Source organism: Mobula hypostoma, chromosome 13 (assembly GCF_963921235.1).
Source record: "Mobula hypostoma chromosome 13, sMobHyp1.1, whole genome shotgun sequence".
Taxonomy (NCBI): domain Eukaryota; kingdom Metazoa; phylum Chordata; class Chondrichthyes; order Myliobatiformes; family Myliobatidae; genus Mobula; species Mobula hypostoma.
Window position 1 is genome coordinate 52,127,147 of NC_086109.1, and position 18,058 is coordinate 52,145,204.

An 18,058-nucleotide genomic window follows, 5' to 3' on the forward strand; every position below is an offset into this window, starting at 1 on the left:
CACAGAGAGTTACAATAAATATGCATATTGAATAGATTTAAAAAGTGCAAATACAGAAATAATATACAGTACATTAAAAAAAGTGAGGTCGTGCTCATGGGCTTAATGTCTACTAAGGAATCATATGGCAGAGGGGAAGAAGCTGTTACTGATTCACTGAAGTATGCACCTTCAGGCTTCTGTAGCTCCTTCCTGAGAGTGACAATGAGAAGACGGCATGCCCTGGGTGATGGGGTTCTTATTAAGGAGGCTAGTACCCAGGATGGAGCTGATGAGTTTTACAACTTTCTGTAGCTTCTTTCGGTCCTGTGCAGTATTGCCCCCATACCAGACAGTGATGCATCCTGTCAGAATGCCCTCCACAGTACATCTATATAACCATATAACAATTACAGCATGGAAACAGGCCATCTCGGCCCTTCTAGTCCGTGCCGAACTCTTACTCTCACCTAGTCCCACCGACCTGTACTCAGCCCATAACACTCCATTCCTTTCCTGTCCATATAGCTGCCCAATTTAACTTTAAATGACAACATTGAACCTGCCTCAATCACTTCTGCTGGAAGCTCGTTCCACACAGCTACCACTCTCTGAGTAAAGAAGTTCCCCCTCATGTTACCCCTAAACTTTTGCCCTTTAACTCTCAACTCATGTCCTCTTATTTGAATCTCCCCCACTCTCAATGGAAAAAGCCTATCCACGTCAACTCTATCTATCCCCCTCATAATTTTAAATACCGCTATCAAGTCCCCCCTCAACCTTCTACGTTCCAAAGAATAAAGACCCAACTTGTTCAACCTTACTCTGTAACTTGGGTGATGAAACCCAGGTAACATTCCAGTAAATCTTCTCGGTACTCTCTCTAATTTGTTGACATCTTTTCTGTAATTCGGTGACCAAAACTGCACACAATACTCCAAATTTGGCCTCACCAATGCCTTGTACAATTTCAATATTACATCCCAACTCCTATACTCAATGCTCTGATTTATAAAGGCCAGCATACCAAACGCTTTCTTCACCACCCTATCCACATGAGATTCCACCTTCAGGGAACTATGCACCATCATTCCTAGATCCCTCTGTTCTACTGCATTCTTCAATGCCCTAACATTTACCATGTATGTCCTATTTTGATTAGTCCTACCAAAATGTAGCACCTCACATTTATCAGCATTAAACTCCATCTGCCATCTTTTAGCCCACTCTTCTAACTGGCCTCAATCTCTCTGCAAGCTTTGAAAACCTACTTCATTATCCACTCCACCAACTATCTTAGTATCATCTGCATACTTACTCATCCAATTTACCACCCCATCAACCAGATCATTGATGTATATGACAAATAACATTGGATCCAGTACAGATCCCTGAGGCATATCACTAGGCACAGGCCTCCAATCCGACAAACACCACCACTCTCTGGCGCCTCCCATCCAGCCACTGCTGAATCCATTTTACTACTTCAATATTAATACCTAATGATTGAACCTTCCTAACCAACCTTCCATGTGGGACCTTGTCAAAGGCCTTACTGAAGTCCATATAGACAACATCCACCGCTCTACCCTCGTCATCTATAGAAGCTTTTGAGTGTCTTAGGTGACAAACTAATCCCTTCAAACTCCTAATGAAATATAACAACTACCTTGCCTTCTTTATAGCTGCATCGATATGTTAGGACCAAGTTAGATCCTCAGAGATCTTGACACCCAGGAACTTGAAACTGATCACTCTCTCCACTTCTGATCCCTCTATTAGGATTGGTGTGCTCCCTCACCTTACCCTTCCTGAAACCCACAATCAACTTTTTTGTCTTATGATTTTGCTGCTGCAAAACCACTCCATTAGTTGGCATAACTCGCTCCAGTACGCCCTCTCATCCCCATCTGAGGTTCTACCAACAATGGTTGTACCATCAGCAAATTGATAGATGGTATTTGAGCTATGTATAGCCACACAGTCATGGGTATAGAGGGAGTAGAGCAGTGGGCTAAGCACACACCCCTGAGATGTGTCAGTATTGATTGTCAGCGAGGAGGAGATATTATCACCAATCAGTATAAATTGTGGTCTTCTGGTTAGGAAGTTGAGGATCCAACTGAAGAGGGAGATAGAGGCCCAGGTTCTGTGGCTCAACAAACGGGACTCTGGAAATGCTGTTAAATGCTGAGCTATAGTCAATGAACAGCATTCTGATATACGTAGGCGTATGCATTGTCCAGGTGATCCAAGGCTGCGTGAAGAGCCATTGAGATTGTGCCTGCCATAGACCTACTGTGGCGATAGGCAAATTGCAGTGGGTCCTGGCTGAGGCAGGAATTCATTCTAGCCATGACCAACCTGTCAAAGCATTTCATCACCAGTGCTGCTGGGTGATCATCATTAAGGCAGCTCACACTACTCTTTTTAGGCACTTGTATAATAGTTGCCTTTTTGAAGACATTCAAATTTTAGTGAAGACGTACAAATATTCCAATTTAATATTTTGCTGAATACAATGGGAAACAGATCTAAACCATAAACTCACCCCCAATGGCTTTTTAGTGAGTTGACAAACGGAAGAGCTTTTATTCTGAGCATTATCAAGGCCAACAGTTTTGCCTTTAGAAACCCCAGCTCCACTAATCAACTCTGGAAACTCACTGTCATCCTATTGAGAAAAGTTAAAGACCATGAATGTAAATCATGGTACTAGAGGCAGTTAATGAACAGATGAACAGTAATCATTTGATATTTCTCCAAGCATTGTTATACGTTGTTTTTTACAACAGCACATTGGTCTGACATTATATTATTTAATAGAAACCCTTCAGAGCAAGCCAAATGACAATATCAGACTCCACCACATACAGAAGATTTTTTGAACACTGAAACAAACTTCTTTTGGACTCAATTACATATGAAAACAGGCTACTTCAAAGTATTAGGAATCAATAGGTAGTTCCTCTCTCCACACCAATTCACCAGGACTAATCAGTACTGAAGACATCAATCCTTTTACCAGGCCAGGAACTGAAACTTGCTTTACATAGCAAATAGCCACACCACAAAGCATTACATTTAATATGCTGCCAAAATTGTAACACCATTCTAACAAAAATAATCAAACATTTCTAGCTGCATTAATGCAATTATGTACAAAACTTAGAATACCTTAAAATATATTGAGTCAGGATTTTGATCAGCTCCGGTCTTTTGCCTACTGGCAAACTGCAGTGTTTCAGGAGACTGTCTGGCAGTCCAATCGCGATTCTTCTGATGGGTTGGTGTTCTCTCTGATGACAAATCCTGCACCCTTCCTCTGAAGCAATCCTACACATCAAAACTTATCAACTTGTAAACAGCTCACATTTCCCAAAGGTTCACAATTTGCAGAATTATACAAATTCAAGCAGTTCCAGAAAATCTGTTGCAGCTGATTGTGCTACATTTGGGCCACTTCAACATTTCCTGAGAAATTGTACATTCCAGGTCGGAGGAGGCGCGACAGGTGAAGGAGTAAGTGCGAGGATTGGCTGAGAAGGAGCGGCTGATTTAAAAAGCCGGTCGTGAGCAGCGAGGAAAACAGACCTTCCAGGTCGGAGGAGGCGCAGCAGGTGAAGCTAATTACTCAAATTATCAGCTAATATAAGCAAGGTTTGCTGTAAGGGAGCGGCCTTGTCGAGGGAAGTGTCTTGTGAGAAAAGTGTGAGTCTTTGGCTCGAGAGTCTTCGGCGAGGAGGCTGAGAGAGGAGACTACGCCATAGTTGGAGAGGGTGAGAAGTGGTGAAGAGATGACCGCTAGGCTGATTCAGTGTGCTGCGTGCATGATGTGGGAGGTCAGGGACACTGATAGTGCCTCTGGCTCCTACACCTGTGGAAAATGTGTCCAGATTCAGCTTCTGAAGGATTGTGTTGCAGCACTGGAGAGGCAACTGGATGAGCTTAGGTTAATCCGGGAAAACGAGAGTTTTCTGACAGGACCTACAGTGAGGTCATTACACCGAGGATACCGGAAGAGAAAAGGGGGCGGGGGGGGCGACAATGAGCAAGGAAAGGATGCTTGAAGTACAGGAGACCCCGGGGGATGTGCCTCTGGTAAACAAGTTCACCCTCTTGGAAGCTGTTGGGAAAGAAGATGATGCCAGCCTGAGAGGCAGTCAGGTCTGCGAGTCAACAATTGGCGCTGAAGCAAAGCCGAGGAGTCAGACTTCAGGCAGAGCCGTGGTAGTAGGGGATTCCACAGTGAGAGGTACAGAAAGGGGTTTCTGTGGCAACAGGCGAGATTTAAGGATGGTGTGTCACCTCCCTGGTGCCGGGATCCAGGATGTCATGGACCGATTCCAGGGAATCCTCAAGAGTGAAGGTGAACATCCGGAAGTGGTGGTGCATGTCGGCACAAATGACATGGGGAAGAAAAGGAAAGACATTCTACAGCGTGACTTCAGAAAACTCGGAAGAAGGCTGAAAAGCAGGACTTCCAGGGTGGTTATCTCCGGTTTGCTTCCAGTTCCTCGTGCTGGAGTGGGCAAGAACAGGGAGATAATGGGTCTGAATGTGTGGCTGAGGAACTGGTGCAGGAAGCAAGGATTTACATTCTTGGACCACTGGGGGATGTTTTGGGGTAAGGATGAATTGTACAAAAGGGACGGGTTGCACCTTAATAAGCGGGGCACCAGCATTCTGGCAGGCAGGTTTGCCTCTGCAACACAGGTGTGTTTAAACTAAGTAGTGGGGGAAGGGGACGAACTGGAAATATAAGGATGGAGATAAAGGGAAAGTGAGAATAAGAAAAGTTAAGAAAGATAGCAGAATCAACAGAGCAGAAAGCTCAAGAAGGGATTGTACAGTATGGCCAAGTGAAATAGGAATTGATATGGGAGTTGAGGGGAGTAATGAATTAAAATTATTATATATGAATGCACGGAAGAAATAAAGTAGATGAGCCTGAGGCACAGTTGGGAATTGGTAAGTATGATGTTGTGGGAATAACAGAGGCATGGCTTCAAGTAGACAGGACCTGGGAAATGAATATCGAAAGGACACACTGGTGGGCAGAGGGGGTGGGGTGGCTCTGTCGGTGAGGAATGATATTCAGTCCCTTGCAAGTGGGGACATAGAATCAGGAGACGTAGAGTCAGTATGGATAGAAATGAGAAATTCTAAGGGTAGAAAGACCCTAATGGGAGTTATCTACAGGCCCCCAAACAATAGTCTGGATGTAGGGTGTAAGTTGAATCAAGAGTTCAAATCGGCATGTCGCAACGGTAATGCTACAGTTGTTATGGGGGATTTCAACATGCAAGTAGACTGGAGGAATCAGGTTGGTACTGGACCCCAAGAAACAGTGTTTGTGAAGTCCCTCCAAGATAGATTCTTAGAACAGCTTGTACTGGAGCCTACCAGAGAGAACGCAATTCTCGATTTAGTGTTGTGCAATGAACCGGATTTGATCAGGGACCTCGAGGTAAAGGAGCCATTAGGAGGTAGTGACCATAATATGATAAGTTTTAATCTACAATTTGAGAGGGTGAAGGGAAACTCGGAAGTGTCAGTATTACAGTTGAACAAAGGGAACTATGGTGCTATGAGGGAGGAGCTGGCCAAAGTTCAATGGAACAATACCCTAGCAGGGATGACAGTGGAACAGCAATGGCAAGTGTTTCTGGGAATAATGCGGAAGGTGCAGGATCAGTTCATTTCAAAGAGGAAGAAAGATCCTAAGGGGAGTAAGGGGAGGCTGTGGCTGACAAGTAATAGACAGTATAAAAATAAAAGAGAAGAAGTATAACATAGCAAAGACGAGTGGGAAGCCGGAGGATTGGGAAACTTATAAAGAGCAACAGAAGGTAACTAAAAAGGCAATACGCAGTGAAAAAATGAGGTATGAAGGTAAACTAGCCAAGAATATAAAGGAGGATAGTAAAAGCTTCTTTAGGTATGTGAAAAGGAAAAAAATAGTTAGGACCAAAATTGGGCCCTTGAAGACAGAAGCGGGTGAATTTATCATGGGGAACAAGGAAATGGCAGAAGAGTTGAACAGGTACTTTGGATCTGTCTTCACTAGGGAAGACACAAACAATCTCCCAGATATAATAGTGGCCAAAGGACCTAGGGTAATGGGTGAACTGAAGGAAATCCATATTAGGCAGGAAATGGTGTTGGACAGACTGTTGGGTCTGAAGGCTGATAAGTCCCCAGGACCTGATGGTCTGCATCCCAGGGTACTTAAGGAGGTGGCTTTAGAAATCGTGGACGCATTGGTAATCATTTTCCAATGTTCTATAGATTCAGGATCAGTTCCTGTGGATTGGAGGGTGGCTAATGTTGTCCCTCTCTTCAAGAAGGGAGGAAGAGAGAAAACAGGGAATTATAGACCGGTTAGCCTGACATCGGTGGTGGGAAAGATGCTGGAGTCAATTATAAAAGATGAAATTATGACACATCTGGATAGCAGTAACAGGATCGGTCCGAGTCAGCATGGATTTACGAAGGGGAAATCGTGCTTAACTAATCTTCTGGAATTTTTTGAGTATGTAACTATGAAAATGGACAAGGGAGAGCCAGTGGATGTAGTGTACCTGGACTTTCAGAAAGCCTTTGATAAGAGTCCAACATAGGAGATTAGTGGGCAAAATTAGGGCACATGGTATTGGGGCAGAGTACTGACATGGATTGAAAATTGGCTGGCTGACAGAAAACAAAGAGTAGCGATTAACGGGTCCCTTTTGGACTGGCAGGCAGTGACCAGTGGGGTACCGCAGGGTTTAGTGCTGGGACCGCAGCTGTTTACAATATATATTAATGATTTAGATGAGGGAATTAAAAGTAACATTAGCAAATTTGCCGATGACACAAAGCTGGGTAGCAGTGTGAAATGTGAGGAGGATGTTATGAGAATGCAGGGTGACTTGGACAGGCTGGATGAGTGGGCAGATGCATGGCAGATGCAGATTAATGTGGATAAATGTGAGGTTATCCACTTTGGTGGTAAGAACAGGAAGGCAGATTATTATGTAAGTGGAGTCAAGTTAGGAAAGGGTAAAGTACAATGAGATCTAGGTGTTCTTGTACATCAGTCACTGAAAGCAAGCATGCAAGTACAGCAGGCAGTGAAGAAAGTTAATGGCATGCTGGCCTTCATAACAAGGGGAATCGAGTATAAGAGCAAAGAGGTCCTTCTGCAGCTGTACAGGGTCCTGGTGAGACCACACCTGGAGTATTGTGTGCAGTTTTGATCTCCAAATTTGAGGAAGGACATTCAGCTATTGAGGGAGTGCAGCGTAGGTTCACAAGGTTAATTCCCGGGATGGCGGGACTGACATATGTCGAAAGATTGGAGCAACTGGGCTTGTATACTCTGGAATTTAGAAGGCTGAGAGGGGATCTTATTGAAGCATATAAGATTATTAGGGATTGGACATGCTGGAGGGAGAAAGCATGTTCTCGCTGATGGGTGAGTCCAGAACCAAAGGCCACAGTTTACAAATAAGGAGTAGGCCATTCAGAACTGAGTTGAGTATAAACTTCTTCACTCAGAGAGTGGTGGATATATGGAATGCTCTGCCCCAGAAGGCTGTGGAGGCCAAGTCTCTGGATGCTTTCAAGAAAGAGATGGATAGAGCTCTTAAAGACAGCGAAATCAAAGGTTATGGGGATAAGGCAGGAACTGGATACTGATTGTGGATGATCATCCACGATGACAGTGAATGGCGGTGCTGACTCAAAGGGCCGAATGGCCCACTCCTGCACCTATTGTCTATTGCTCTGCTGTGACCACTCATAATAAAATTTACCTTCACAGAGCACCATTCCCCAATAGTGTTGACAACAACATCTGGCAACTCCCTGCCTTCACTAAAACCTGAAAAGAAGGAAGCTATCTGGTTTCCAAGGTTCAGCATACAAAATTAGGAACCATTCAATATTTTCTATATACAAGAGCCTTGGTGCCAAAGTACAGTAACATGCTCCACACTGTAAGTGCCTATACTAATGTCATTTATCAGCACTTGCTTTATGACCTTCTGCACCTTGGTGATTCAGGAGCTTAGCTACATGCTTTTTGAATGTTTTAAGAATATCTGCCAGTAATAGTCCAACATCTAAGGAATTTCACATTCCTTAAAGATTAACTTAATTTGTCATGTGTACATTTAAACCTGAATTAAAATGTGTTGTTTGCATCACATGTGCTGGAGGTAGCCCCCAAGTGTCGCCATACCTCTGGTGCCAACACAGCATGCTGCAAAACTACTAACCCTAACCCATACGTCCTTTTGGAATGTGGGAGGAAACCCATATTGTCATGAGGAGAAAGTACAAACACCTTACAGACGGTGGCATGAACAAATCCCTGTTTCATCTGATCGCTGTTGCTGTAAAGCATTGCACTAACCACTATAAAACCAAAATGCCCACACACTAGGTTAAAAGTTCCTCAGATCTCATTTAATCTGTTTCTCTCTTCCATAATGGATATGGACCAAATGCAAATGAGATAGGATAGGCATTGTAGACTTAATTAGTTCAATACAACATTATGGGGTAAAGGGCCTGTTGATGTGCTGTACCATCTCAGGTTTCCCTGAAATAGCTCCCCACACTTCTGCTGTGGGAGAAAAAAAAATTATTTATACTCTTGAAAAATTTCCACATCTGTAATCAGTTTTCTTCTCGGTATCCTCCAAGGAAAACCAATACAACCTGTCCAGTCTTTCCTCAGCTAAGCCTAACATGCAAGCTCCATAACTGAGAAAATTTATTGGAAGGGATGGAAAAGATGAAAAAGAAAGGGCAAGGAAAAATGCTGCAGCCTCCATCTCTTATACTGCGCGACATATGCAAGAGCTAAGCACATCTTACTTAAAAAAAACTTCACTTTGCAAAGGGAAAATTGAAGATGAATGTAGAGAAGTATTTGAATAGGTACAGTGGCATGCAAAAGTTTGGGCACCCTGGTCAAAATTTCTGTTACTGTGAATAGTTAAGCGAGTAGAAGATGAATTGATCTCCAAAAGGCATAAAGATGAAACATTCTTTTCAACATTTTAAGCAAGGTTAGTGTATTATTTTTTTGCACAAGTTTAGAGTGAAAAAAAGGAAAGGAGCACTATGCAAACGTTTGGGCACCCCAAGAAATTTGAGCTCTCAGATAACTTTTACCAAGGTCTCAGACCTTGTTAGGGCTATGTTAGCTTGTTAGGGCTATGGCTTGTTCACAATCATCATTAGGAAAGGCCAGGTGATGCAAATTTCAAAGCTTGATAAATACCCTGACACCTCAAACCTTGCCCCAATAATCAGCAGCCATGGGCTCCTCTAAGCAGCTGCCTAGCACTCTGGAAATTGAAATAAATGATGCCCACAAAGCAGAAGGCTATAAGAAGATAGCAAAGCATTTTCAGGTAGCCGTTTCCTCAGTTTGTAATGTAATTAAGAAATGGCAGTTAACAGGAACGGTGGAGGTCAAGTTGAGGTCCGGAACACCAAGAAAACTTTCTGAGAGAACTGCTCATAGGATTGCCAGAAAGGCAAATCAAAACCCCTCTTTGACTCAGGAAGATTTAGCAGACTCTGGAGTGCTGGTGCACTGTTCTATTGTGCAGCGACACCTGCACAAATATGACCTTCATGGAAGAGTCATCAGAAGAAAACCTTTCCTGCATCCTCACCACAAAATTCAGCATCAGAAGTTTTGCAAAGGAGCATCTAAATAAGCCAGATGCATTTTGGAAACAGGTCCTGTGGAGTGAAGTTAAAATAGAACTTTTTGGCCGCAATAAGCAAAGGTATGTTTGGAGAAAAAAGGGTGCAGAATTTCATGAAAAGAACACCTCTCCAACTGTTAAGCACAGGGGTGGATCGATCATGCTTTGGGCTTGTGTTGCAGCCAGTGGCACAGGGCACATTTCACTGGTAGAGGGAATAATGAATTCAATTAAATACCAGCAAAATCTGGAAGCAAACATCACACCGTCTGTAAAAAAGCCGAAGATGATGTCCTGTCTACAACACGATAATGATCCTAAACACACCTCAAAATCCACAATGGACTACCTCAAGTGGCGCAAGCTGAAGGTTTTGCCATGGCCCTCACAGTCCCCCGACTAAACATCATCGAAAATCTGTGGATAGACCTCAAAACAGCAGTGCATGCAAGATGGCCCAAGAATCTCACAGAACTTTTGCAAGGAAGAATGGGCGAAAATCCCCCAAACAAGAATTGAAAGACTCTTAGCTGGCTACAGAAAGCATATAAAAGCTGTGATACTTGCCAAAAGGGGTGTTACTAAGTACTGACCATACAGGGTGCCCAAACTTTTGCTTCAGGCCCTTTTCCTTTTTTATTATTTTGAAACTGTAAAAGATAGAAATAAAAAAGTAATCCTGCTTAAAATATTAAAGAAATGTGTCATCTTTAACTTCATGCCTTTTGGAAATCAGGTCATCTTTTACTCGCTTAGCTATTCACAGTAACAGAAATTTTGACCAGGGGTGCCCAAACTTTTGCATGCCACTGTAAATGACTGTTTAAATAGATTACTAAGAAATGAAGTGTTAACCTTTTTCTCCCTTTCCAAATACTGTTTGACCAAACAAAATCCAATCTCAATTTACATAAGAAGAATAAATATCTGAAAGAACTTTTGTTCCGAAGGCACTGGAGATCTTAAGTTTAATGCAGCACTGAAACTCATGTCAGTACAGAGTTTGTATATTAAATGAAGTGTACCATTTTCCAAATAGTGTAACATTTTAAACTTGGATGAATCAAATTCAGAACAATTCAGTTCAAAGTTTAAAGTAAATTGTATTATTAAAGTATATATATGTCCACATAACCCTGAGATTCGTCTTTTTGTGGGCATACACAAGTCTATAAAATAGTAACTATAACAGGATCAATGAAACATCAAAGTGTAGAAGACAACAAACTATGCAAAGGCAAAAATAAATAAATAGCAATAAAATACAAGAACATGAGATAAGGAGATAAAGAATTCTTAAAAGTGAGATCATTGGTTGTGTGAATGATTTCAATGATGATGCAAGTATAGTTATCCCTTCTATTCAAGCGCCTAATGGTTGAGGGGTACTAAACTATTGTTAAGCCTGACGGTGCGAGTCCTGAGATTCTTGTACCTTCTACCTGAAGACAGTAGCGAGAAGAAAGCATGTCCTGAATGGTGGGGGATCTCTGATGATGGATGCTGCTTTCTCACGACAGCATTTCAATTGTTAGGAGGGCTTTAACTGTGCTGATTCTGAATTTATATATATATATACCTGTGTGTTTCGAGGATCTGCTGGTCTTCCACTTCTGCAAGAAATGGTCTGGAATCTCTCCATGCCAAACCGCTGTGGTGCTTGGGAAGCTATACTTGCCCAGCTGGGGCTTCCTGAAGAAAAGATCATTCCATTTCTATTAACAACTGCCATAGTACTTCACTTAAATGGTGAACACATGAACATAAACACTTATTAACTGACATGTATAGGAACTCTCAGAGGAAGTAACTAAGTTCAAACTTAGCTTCACACAAATAGAAAGTAGAAAAGTTGATTTCAATCATAAGTGCAACTGGCAAAGCCTGAACACAAACCTAAGGAGGCTACATTGTGAGCCAAGTAGGCAAGATTGTGACATCTTTCCAAATATTCCTTTACCGAAGAAAGAAAAAAAAGTTCCATTCATATTGCTGAAACAAAGGAAGATTTGTTTTGGTATTCAACTGGCCCAAATAAAGTGGAGCAATAATCAAAAGCTGAGTCATTTAATACAATTTGTTCAAGGAAAAATGGGTCCAATCACCTTGTTAAATCAAATGTATCAGAGCAATAAATGCAGCCCTGCCAGTATCATTTACCCAAGAACAAAGTTTGAAAAACTTATAGTGTCATGCTCTGCCCAAACAACATCATGTTTCTAGTTCTGATCCCAAATTCTGATTATCAGTAAGGTTTACAAAGCTAAGTTAAACCACTGCTTCTGTTAGTGTCAGTTCTTTCTTCTTGTTGATCTCAGTCAGTACAAATTGTTTGACAATGAAGGATCAAGGGATGCAAGGCAGGAGACGATCACCTTTGGCCTTATTGAAAGATACAGCAAGAGAATCTGCAAGGCCTACTCCTATTGTTTTTACATTAGTGACAGAATGGTAGCATTAAATGAGCTTTATTTGTAAGACGTACATAAAAACAGTGAAATGCATCACTTGTGTCAAAAATTTGTTAGGGGCAGCCTATGCTTATGATAAAAATCTATTGCAATCAAAAGTAATTACCTGTGATCCCTGTTGAATCCTCTGCCTGAAATTAGAAAAAAATAATTTAACAAAACTCTGCATATCTAGATTTATAATCTTCTGGCAGAACATAATTTATATTCTTGGTTCAGATGAGAAGTGTTCAACCCGAAATGTTAACAGCTACTCTCCTAAATTTGCTGCCTGACCTGCTGAGTTTCATTATTTGATTTTATATGCTTTTGAACTTTTGCAAACTGATCTTTGGCTTCATTCACATGACAGATTTTCCTATAATTAGTGGAGACAGAAGCCAGATCTGTGTGCTATTCATACTTTCTGTATCTCAGCTTATCATACTGTTACGGCTTTGCAAGTCAAATGAACAGTGATCTCAGATGAACTGTATTTAACTGTTTTCACCTTGAAAAATGTACATCCTCTCCGGGTAGAAAAGCATCTCAATTATCTCATCAGACAAATTATACTTGCCAATGATTCTTTTCAATTTAATTTTCAGCATGGAAAGTGGGAAGACAAATGTCTTAAAATTATTTTAAAACTAATAAAATCAAAAATATTTAATGCTTTTACATCAGAGGCATGTGATACCTAAAACTGGCAGGCTTATAGACATTGACACAAAATAAAATTCTGACCCAACTTTGCCGTTAGTCAAAGGCTGTTAAGATATTCTGGGGTAATATCTCAAGAATACACACCAAAGCCTTGGGACACATGGCCATTCAACTACAGAATGTGAGGAGTTATTAAGGCCAGCCGTCCCTAAATGGCTCGGGCACAGCAGGGGACTACAGGCAGTGGGTTTTCATCAGTATGATTTATCCCAACATTTTAAACCATCCATGCAGTACATTCTTTGTCCATCTCACAGTTCCTCATGAAAACAGGTCTCCAATCTTAATCATCTCGATATTTACCCTGATGATTGGAGTTCAGCGAGGATCAGCGCTGGGACCTCCAATATATAGCAATGATTTGAATGGAACAGAAGATGTGTAGATTAGCAAGTTTGCAGATGACACCAAGATTGGTGAAGTTATGGAGGGTACAAAGGGTGATCAAAGTAGGATCAGTTTCACATATGGACTGAGAAGTGGCAGAGTGCAGCAGGCATAAGCTAAGAAAAGAGACGAGGTCCTGAAAAGGAGCGAGGTCGGAAGCGAGAAAAACAGGACCTCTTGGGTAGCAATCTCTGAATTACTGCCTGCGACATGCACCACAGTAAGAGGATTTGACAAATGAATGTATAATTGAGGAATTGGTGTAGAGGACAGGGCTCAGGGTTTCAAATTTCCAGATCATTGGCACCTCTTCTGGTATGACCTGTATAAAAAAGGACAGGTAACACCTGAATTTGATGGGGACCAATATCCTTGTAGAGTAGATCTGCTATTGGTTGGCAGACAGGAAGCAAAGAGTGGGAATAAACAGGACCTTTTCAGAATGGCAGGCAGTGAGTAATGGGGTACCGCAAGGCTCAGTGCTGGGACTCCAGTTGTTTACAATATATATATATTAATGACTTAGATGAGGGAATTAAATACAGCATCTCCAAGTTTGCGGATGACACAAAGCTGGGCGGCAGTGTTAGCTGTGAGGAGGATGCTAAGAGGATGCAGGGTGACTTGGATAGGTTAGGTGAGAGGGCAAATTCGTGGCAGATGCAATTTAATGTGGATAAATGTGAGGTTATCCACTTTGGTGGCAAAAACAGGAAAACAGATTATTATCTGAATGGTGGCCGCTTAGGAAAAGGGGAGGTGCAACGAGACCTGGGTGTCATTATACACCAGTCATTGAAAGTGGGCATGCAGGTACAGCAGGTGGTGAAAAAGGCGAATGGTATGCTGGCATTCATAGCAAGAGGATTCGAGAACAGGAGCAGGGAGGTACTACTGAAGTTGTACAAGGCCTTGGTGAGACCACACCTGGAGTATTGTGTGCAGTTTTGGTCCCCTAATCTGAGGAAAGACATTCTTGCCATAGAGGGAGTACAGAGAAGATTCACCAGATTGATTCCTGGGATGGCAAGACTTTCATATGATGAAAGACTGGATCGACTAGGCTTATACTCGTTGGAATTTAGAAGATTGAGGGGGGATCTTATAGAAATGTATAAAATCCTAAAGGGATTGGACAGGCTAGATGCAGGAAGATTGTTCCCGGTGTTGGGGAAGTCCAGAACAAGGGGTCACAGTTTGAGGATAAAGGGGAAGCCTTTTAGGACCGAGATCAGGAAAAACTTCTTCACACAGAGAGTGGTGAATCTGTGGAATTCTCTGCCACAGGAAACAGTTGAGGCCAGTTCATTGGCTATATTTAAGAGGGAGTTAGATATGGCCCTTGTGGCTAAAGGGATCAGGGGGTATGGAGGGAAGGCTGGTACAGGGTTTTGAGTTGGATGATCAGCCATGATCATACTGAATGGCGGTGCAGGCTCAAAGGGCCGAATGGCCTACTCCTGCACCTATTTTCTACGTTTCTATAGCTGTTGGGGAGGGTTTCAACTAGTGTGGTAGGGAATGGGCACCAGACTGATAATTCAGAGAATGGCGCAGTAGGTGTCCAGGTAGATGCAGCTTGTAAACAGATTGTGATGAAGAATAGGCAGTTGATAAGGCAAAATTGCAGTCAGTCAGATGGGATGAATTATGTCTATTTTAATGAAAGAAGTATCATGAACAAGAGTGGGAACTTGGAGCATGGAACTATGATTTTGTGGCTATGACGGAGCAATGGCTGCCACAAAGGCCAGAATAGTTGCTGGAAGTTTCAGGGTTTAAATGTTTCAAAAGGGTAAACGAGGTGGGGGAGTGGTATTGCTAATTAGTGGAAGCATCATAGCTGCACTAAGGATGTTGTGGATGGATTGTCTTTTGAGTCAGTGTGGAAAGAAGACAGAAGCAGGAAGAGAGTAATCCTTCCATTGGAAGTACAGTCGGCCCTTCTTATCTATGAGGGATTGGTTCCCGGACCCCTCGTGGATACCAAAAAACGCGGATGCTCAAGTCCCTTATTCAACCTGTCTCAATGTGGTGGTCCTTAGGACTCAGCGGAACCCGAGACCTTACTTAACCTGGCTCAGTGCGGTGGACATTAGGACCCGGCGTATAAATCACTTCAAGATAGACACAATATATGGGCCAAGTGGCCTGTCCAATGGTGTACTGTTCTAAGTTCCAGAAAGCCTCCTAATTATTCAATTACAATTTTATCTGGTGAGTCTTGACCACAATCGACCTGGGCCTTTTCATCATTTTGCCTCACTTAATTATCTTTAGTATTTTTAATATACTGTATCATAGTTTTTTGTTTTGTTCCCAAACCCAAATTTTACTCTGACCTTTTTTGCATCCTTACCTTTGGTATCTCAAGAGTATATTGCCAGCCCCCCCATCTCTTTTCAAAGTAAAGCCCATACGTTATCCAAAAGTAGTGTATCAGTTTCCACATATAGAGTGAAAACAACCAACTCCATCTCAACCTTCCTCAAGTATCGTACTGTTCCACTGCTGGACAAGTAGAAGTTCCTTCCAATTCTCTTGGGAAAAAAGTTCCATCCTTTATATACCAGAACCTCTTTTCATTTTTTCTACTTTTGTAAAATGCAAGTTATTGAACCTCCTGTATCTGTGTCTGAACTTGCCCACCCCACCCGTTATCCCCTTGTATCCCCCGACACTGACTACGGTTAATCAATTTTAAATATATACATTTTTATTTTCAAATCTCTCCAACCACTCGCCATCTCATCCTTAAATGTCCTTTAACTCTACAAACCGAGCTATCAACATTCCTTTAGGTTTCTTGACCATTTTGCTGTAGACCATGTGCCAGGTACCAAGCTCTGAAAATGTTCTCTCTAAATACTTTTAAACACCCCACTTTGATCAAAGATCAGAACTAAATGGATCCATGTCAAATTCTTTTTCACAAACTTCCATGGAGTACTTGGTCACTTTACAATACAGAGATGACATAGATATGGAATATAGCACAATTATCACATCAATGGAACAAGTATAAATGGAATTTATTATTTTCCCCCATTCAACCTTTAGTCTTTTCGCCAGCAAACTTTTGATGTCTTATTGAACACTAAAGCTTTAGCACCACCTACTCCTCCCTTAAGTTGCTATTTTACATTTCATGTAATTATATATTATAATTAATATTATAATACTGTAATTATATTACATTGCTATTTTTTGTAAAGCCATATCAAGAAATGTAACCAGTCATACCAAAACAGTATTAGGAAAATCAAAATGGGAATTCCTCAAACAATTTTTCATCTCCTTTTTGATCCATCAAGCATGTGATAAGAAACTTATTAGCACTTTCTACTCTAACACATTTCAATGCAAATTCATTTTGATTAACAATATAGATTTACATACTTTAACGTTGCTGCCTTCTATATTCCGAGTTATAGCTGTTGTAGTCTGACTGTGACTGTGCTTGGGACTGCAATAGCCACTATCACTGTCAATATCAGCTTCACTAGCTCCTTGCTCACTTGAAGACTCAGCAGCAGGGTGAGATGCTCTTCTTCTCCTGACTTTTGATTTCCAGAGCAAGGGGCTGGCCCTCTCAGAGAGAGATTTATTAGCTACATCTCCAGGGAAGTCTTTGAACGACAGAATTAAATAAAAATAACAGATATTTAACTGTAAACAGTTAAGATATAAATTATTATAACTATCAAATGCTACAAATTCCAACAGCATTTATTACAAACACAAAAGGATTTGTGAGTCCTCATGTAAGATTCCTTAAAGATTAACTTCCAGGTTGAGTTGGTGGTAATGAAGGCAAATGCAATGTCAACATTCAGATCGAGAGGACTAGAATATAAAAGCAAGGATGTAATGCTGAGGTTTATAAAGCATTCATCAGACCACAACTGGAGAACTGCGAGCAGTCTTGTGCCCCTTATCTAATAAAAGATGTGCTGGCATTGAAGAGGGTCTAGAGGAGGTTCATGAGAATGATACTGGGAATGAAATTGTTAACATACAAGGAGGATTTGATGCCTCTGGGCCTCTACTCGCTGGAGTTTTGAAGAACAGTGGTGGGGGAATTGTACTGAAACTTATCAAATGTTGAAAGACCGAGATAGAGTGCATGTGGAGAGGATGTTTCCTACATCGGAGGAGTCCAGGACCAGAGGACCCAGCCTCAGAATAGAGGGACGTCCATTTACAACAGAAACAAGGAGGAATTTATTTAGTTGGAAGGTAGTGAATCTGTGAATTTCGTTGCCACAGAAGGCTGTGGAGGCAATTTGGCCCATCAAGTCCACCCTGTCATTTTATCATGGCTGATCCATTTTGCCTTTCAGACCCAATCTCCTGCCTTGTCCCCATATCTCTATATGCCCTGAACAACCTCTGCCAGAAATATCCCCAAAGACTTGGCCTCCACAGCTGCCTGTGGCAACGAATTCCACAGATTTACCACTTTCTGGCTAAAGAAATTCCTCATCTCCATTCTAAAAGGGAGGCTGTGTCCTCTTATCCTAGACTCCCCCACCATAGGAAACGTCTTATGACAGAGGATTGGATGCGGATATTGAAGTTGGTTAACTCTTCTTCAATTTGTGCTAGCCACTCATTGATTCAATTTAAAATTGTACATCGTTATCATTTGACAAAGATCGACTTTCTAAAATCTTTCCTAACGTTGATAGTCATTGTGATAGATGTAAAACTGAGATAGCTACACTGACACATATGTTTTGGTCTTGTTCTATATTGGAACAGTTCTGGAAGTTGGTTTTCTCCACAATTTCTAAAGCACTT

General features: G+C 41.7%; 1 protein-coding gene across 7 annotated transcripts in view; it reads right to left on the reverse strand.

The window, feature by feature from the left end:
• Positions 1-18,058, reverse strand: part of secisbp2l (SECIS binding protein 2-like) — a 200,206-nt gene that overhangs the window by 38,591 nt on the left and 143,557 nt on the right. For 5 of the 7 annotated variants that reach the window (XM_063065700.1, XM_063065698.1, XM_063065697.1 and 2 more), the window contains 5 exons: positions 16,655-16,884; positions 12,270-12,294; positions 11,272-11,384; positions 3,157-3,315; positions 2,531-2,653 (listed from right to left, as the gene is read on the reverse strand). In XM_063065700.1, the coding sequence (XP_062921770.1) occupies positions 2,531-2,653; positions 3,157-3,315; positions 11,272-11,384; positions 12,270-12,294; positions 16,655-16,884 (650 nt within the window). The remainder of the gene's footprint in view (positions 1-2,530; positions 2,654-3,156; positions 3,316-11,271; positions 11,385-12,269; positions 12,295-16,654; positions 16,885-18,058) is intronic. The other 2 variants (XM_063065702.1, XM_063065703.1) reach the window with 2 other exon arrangements.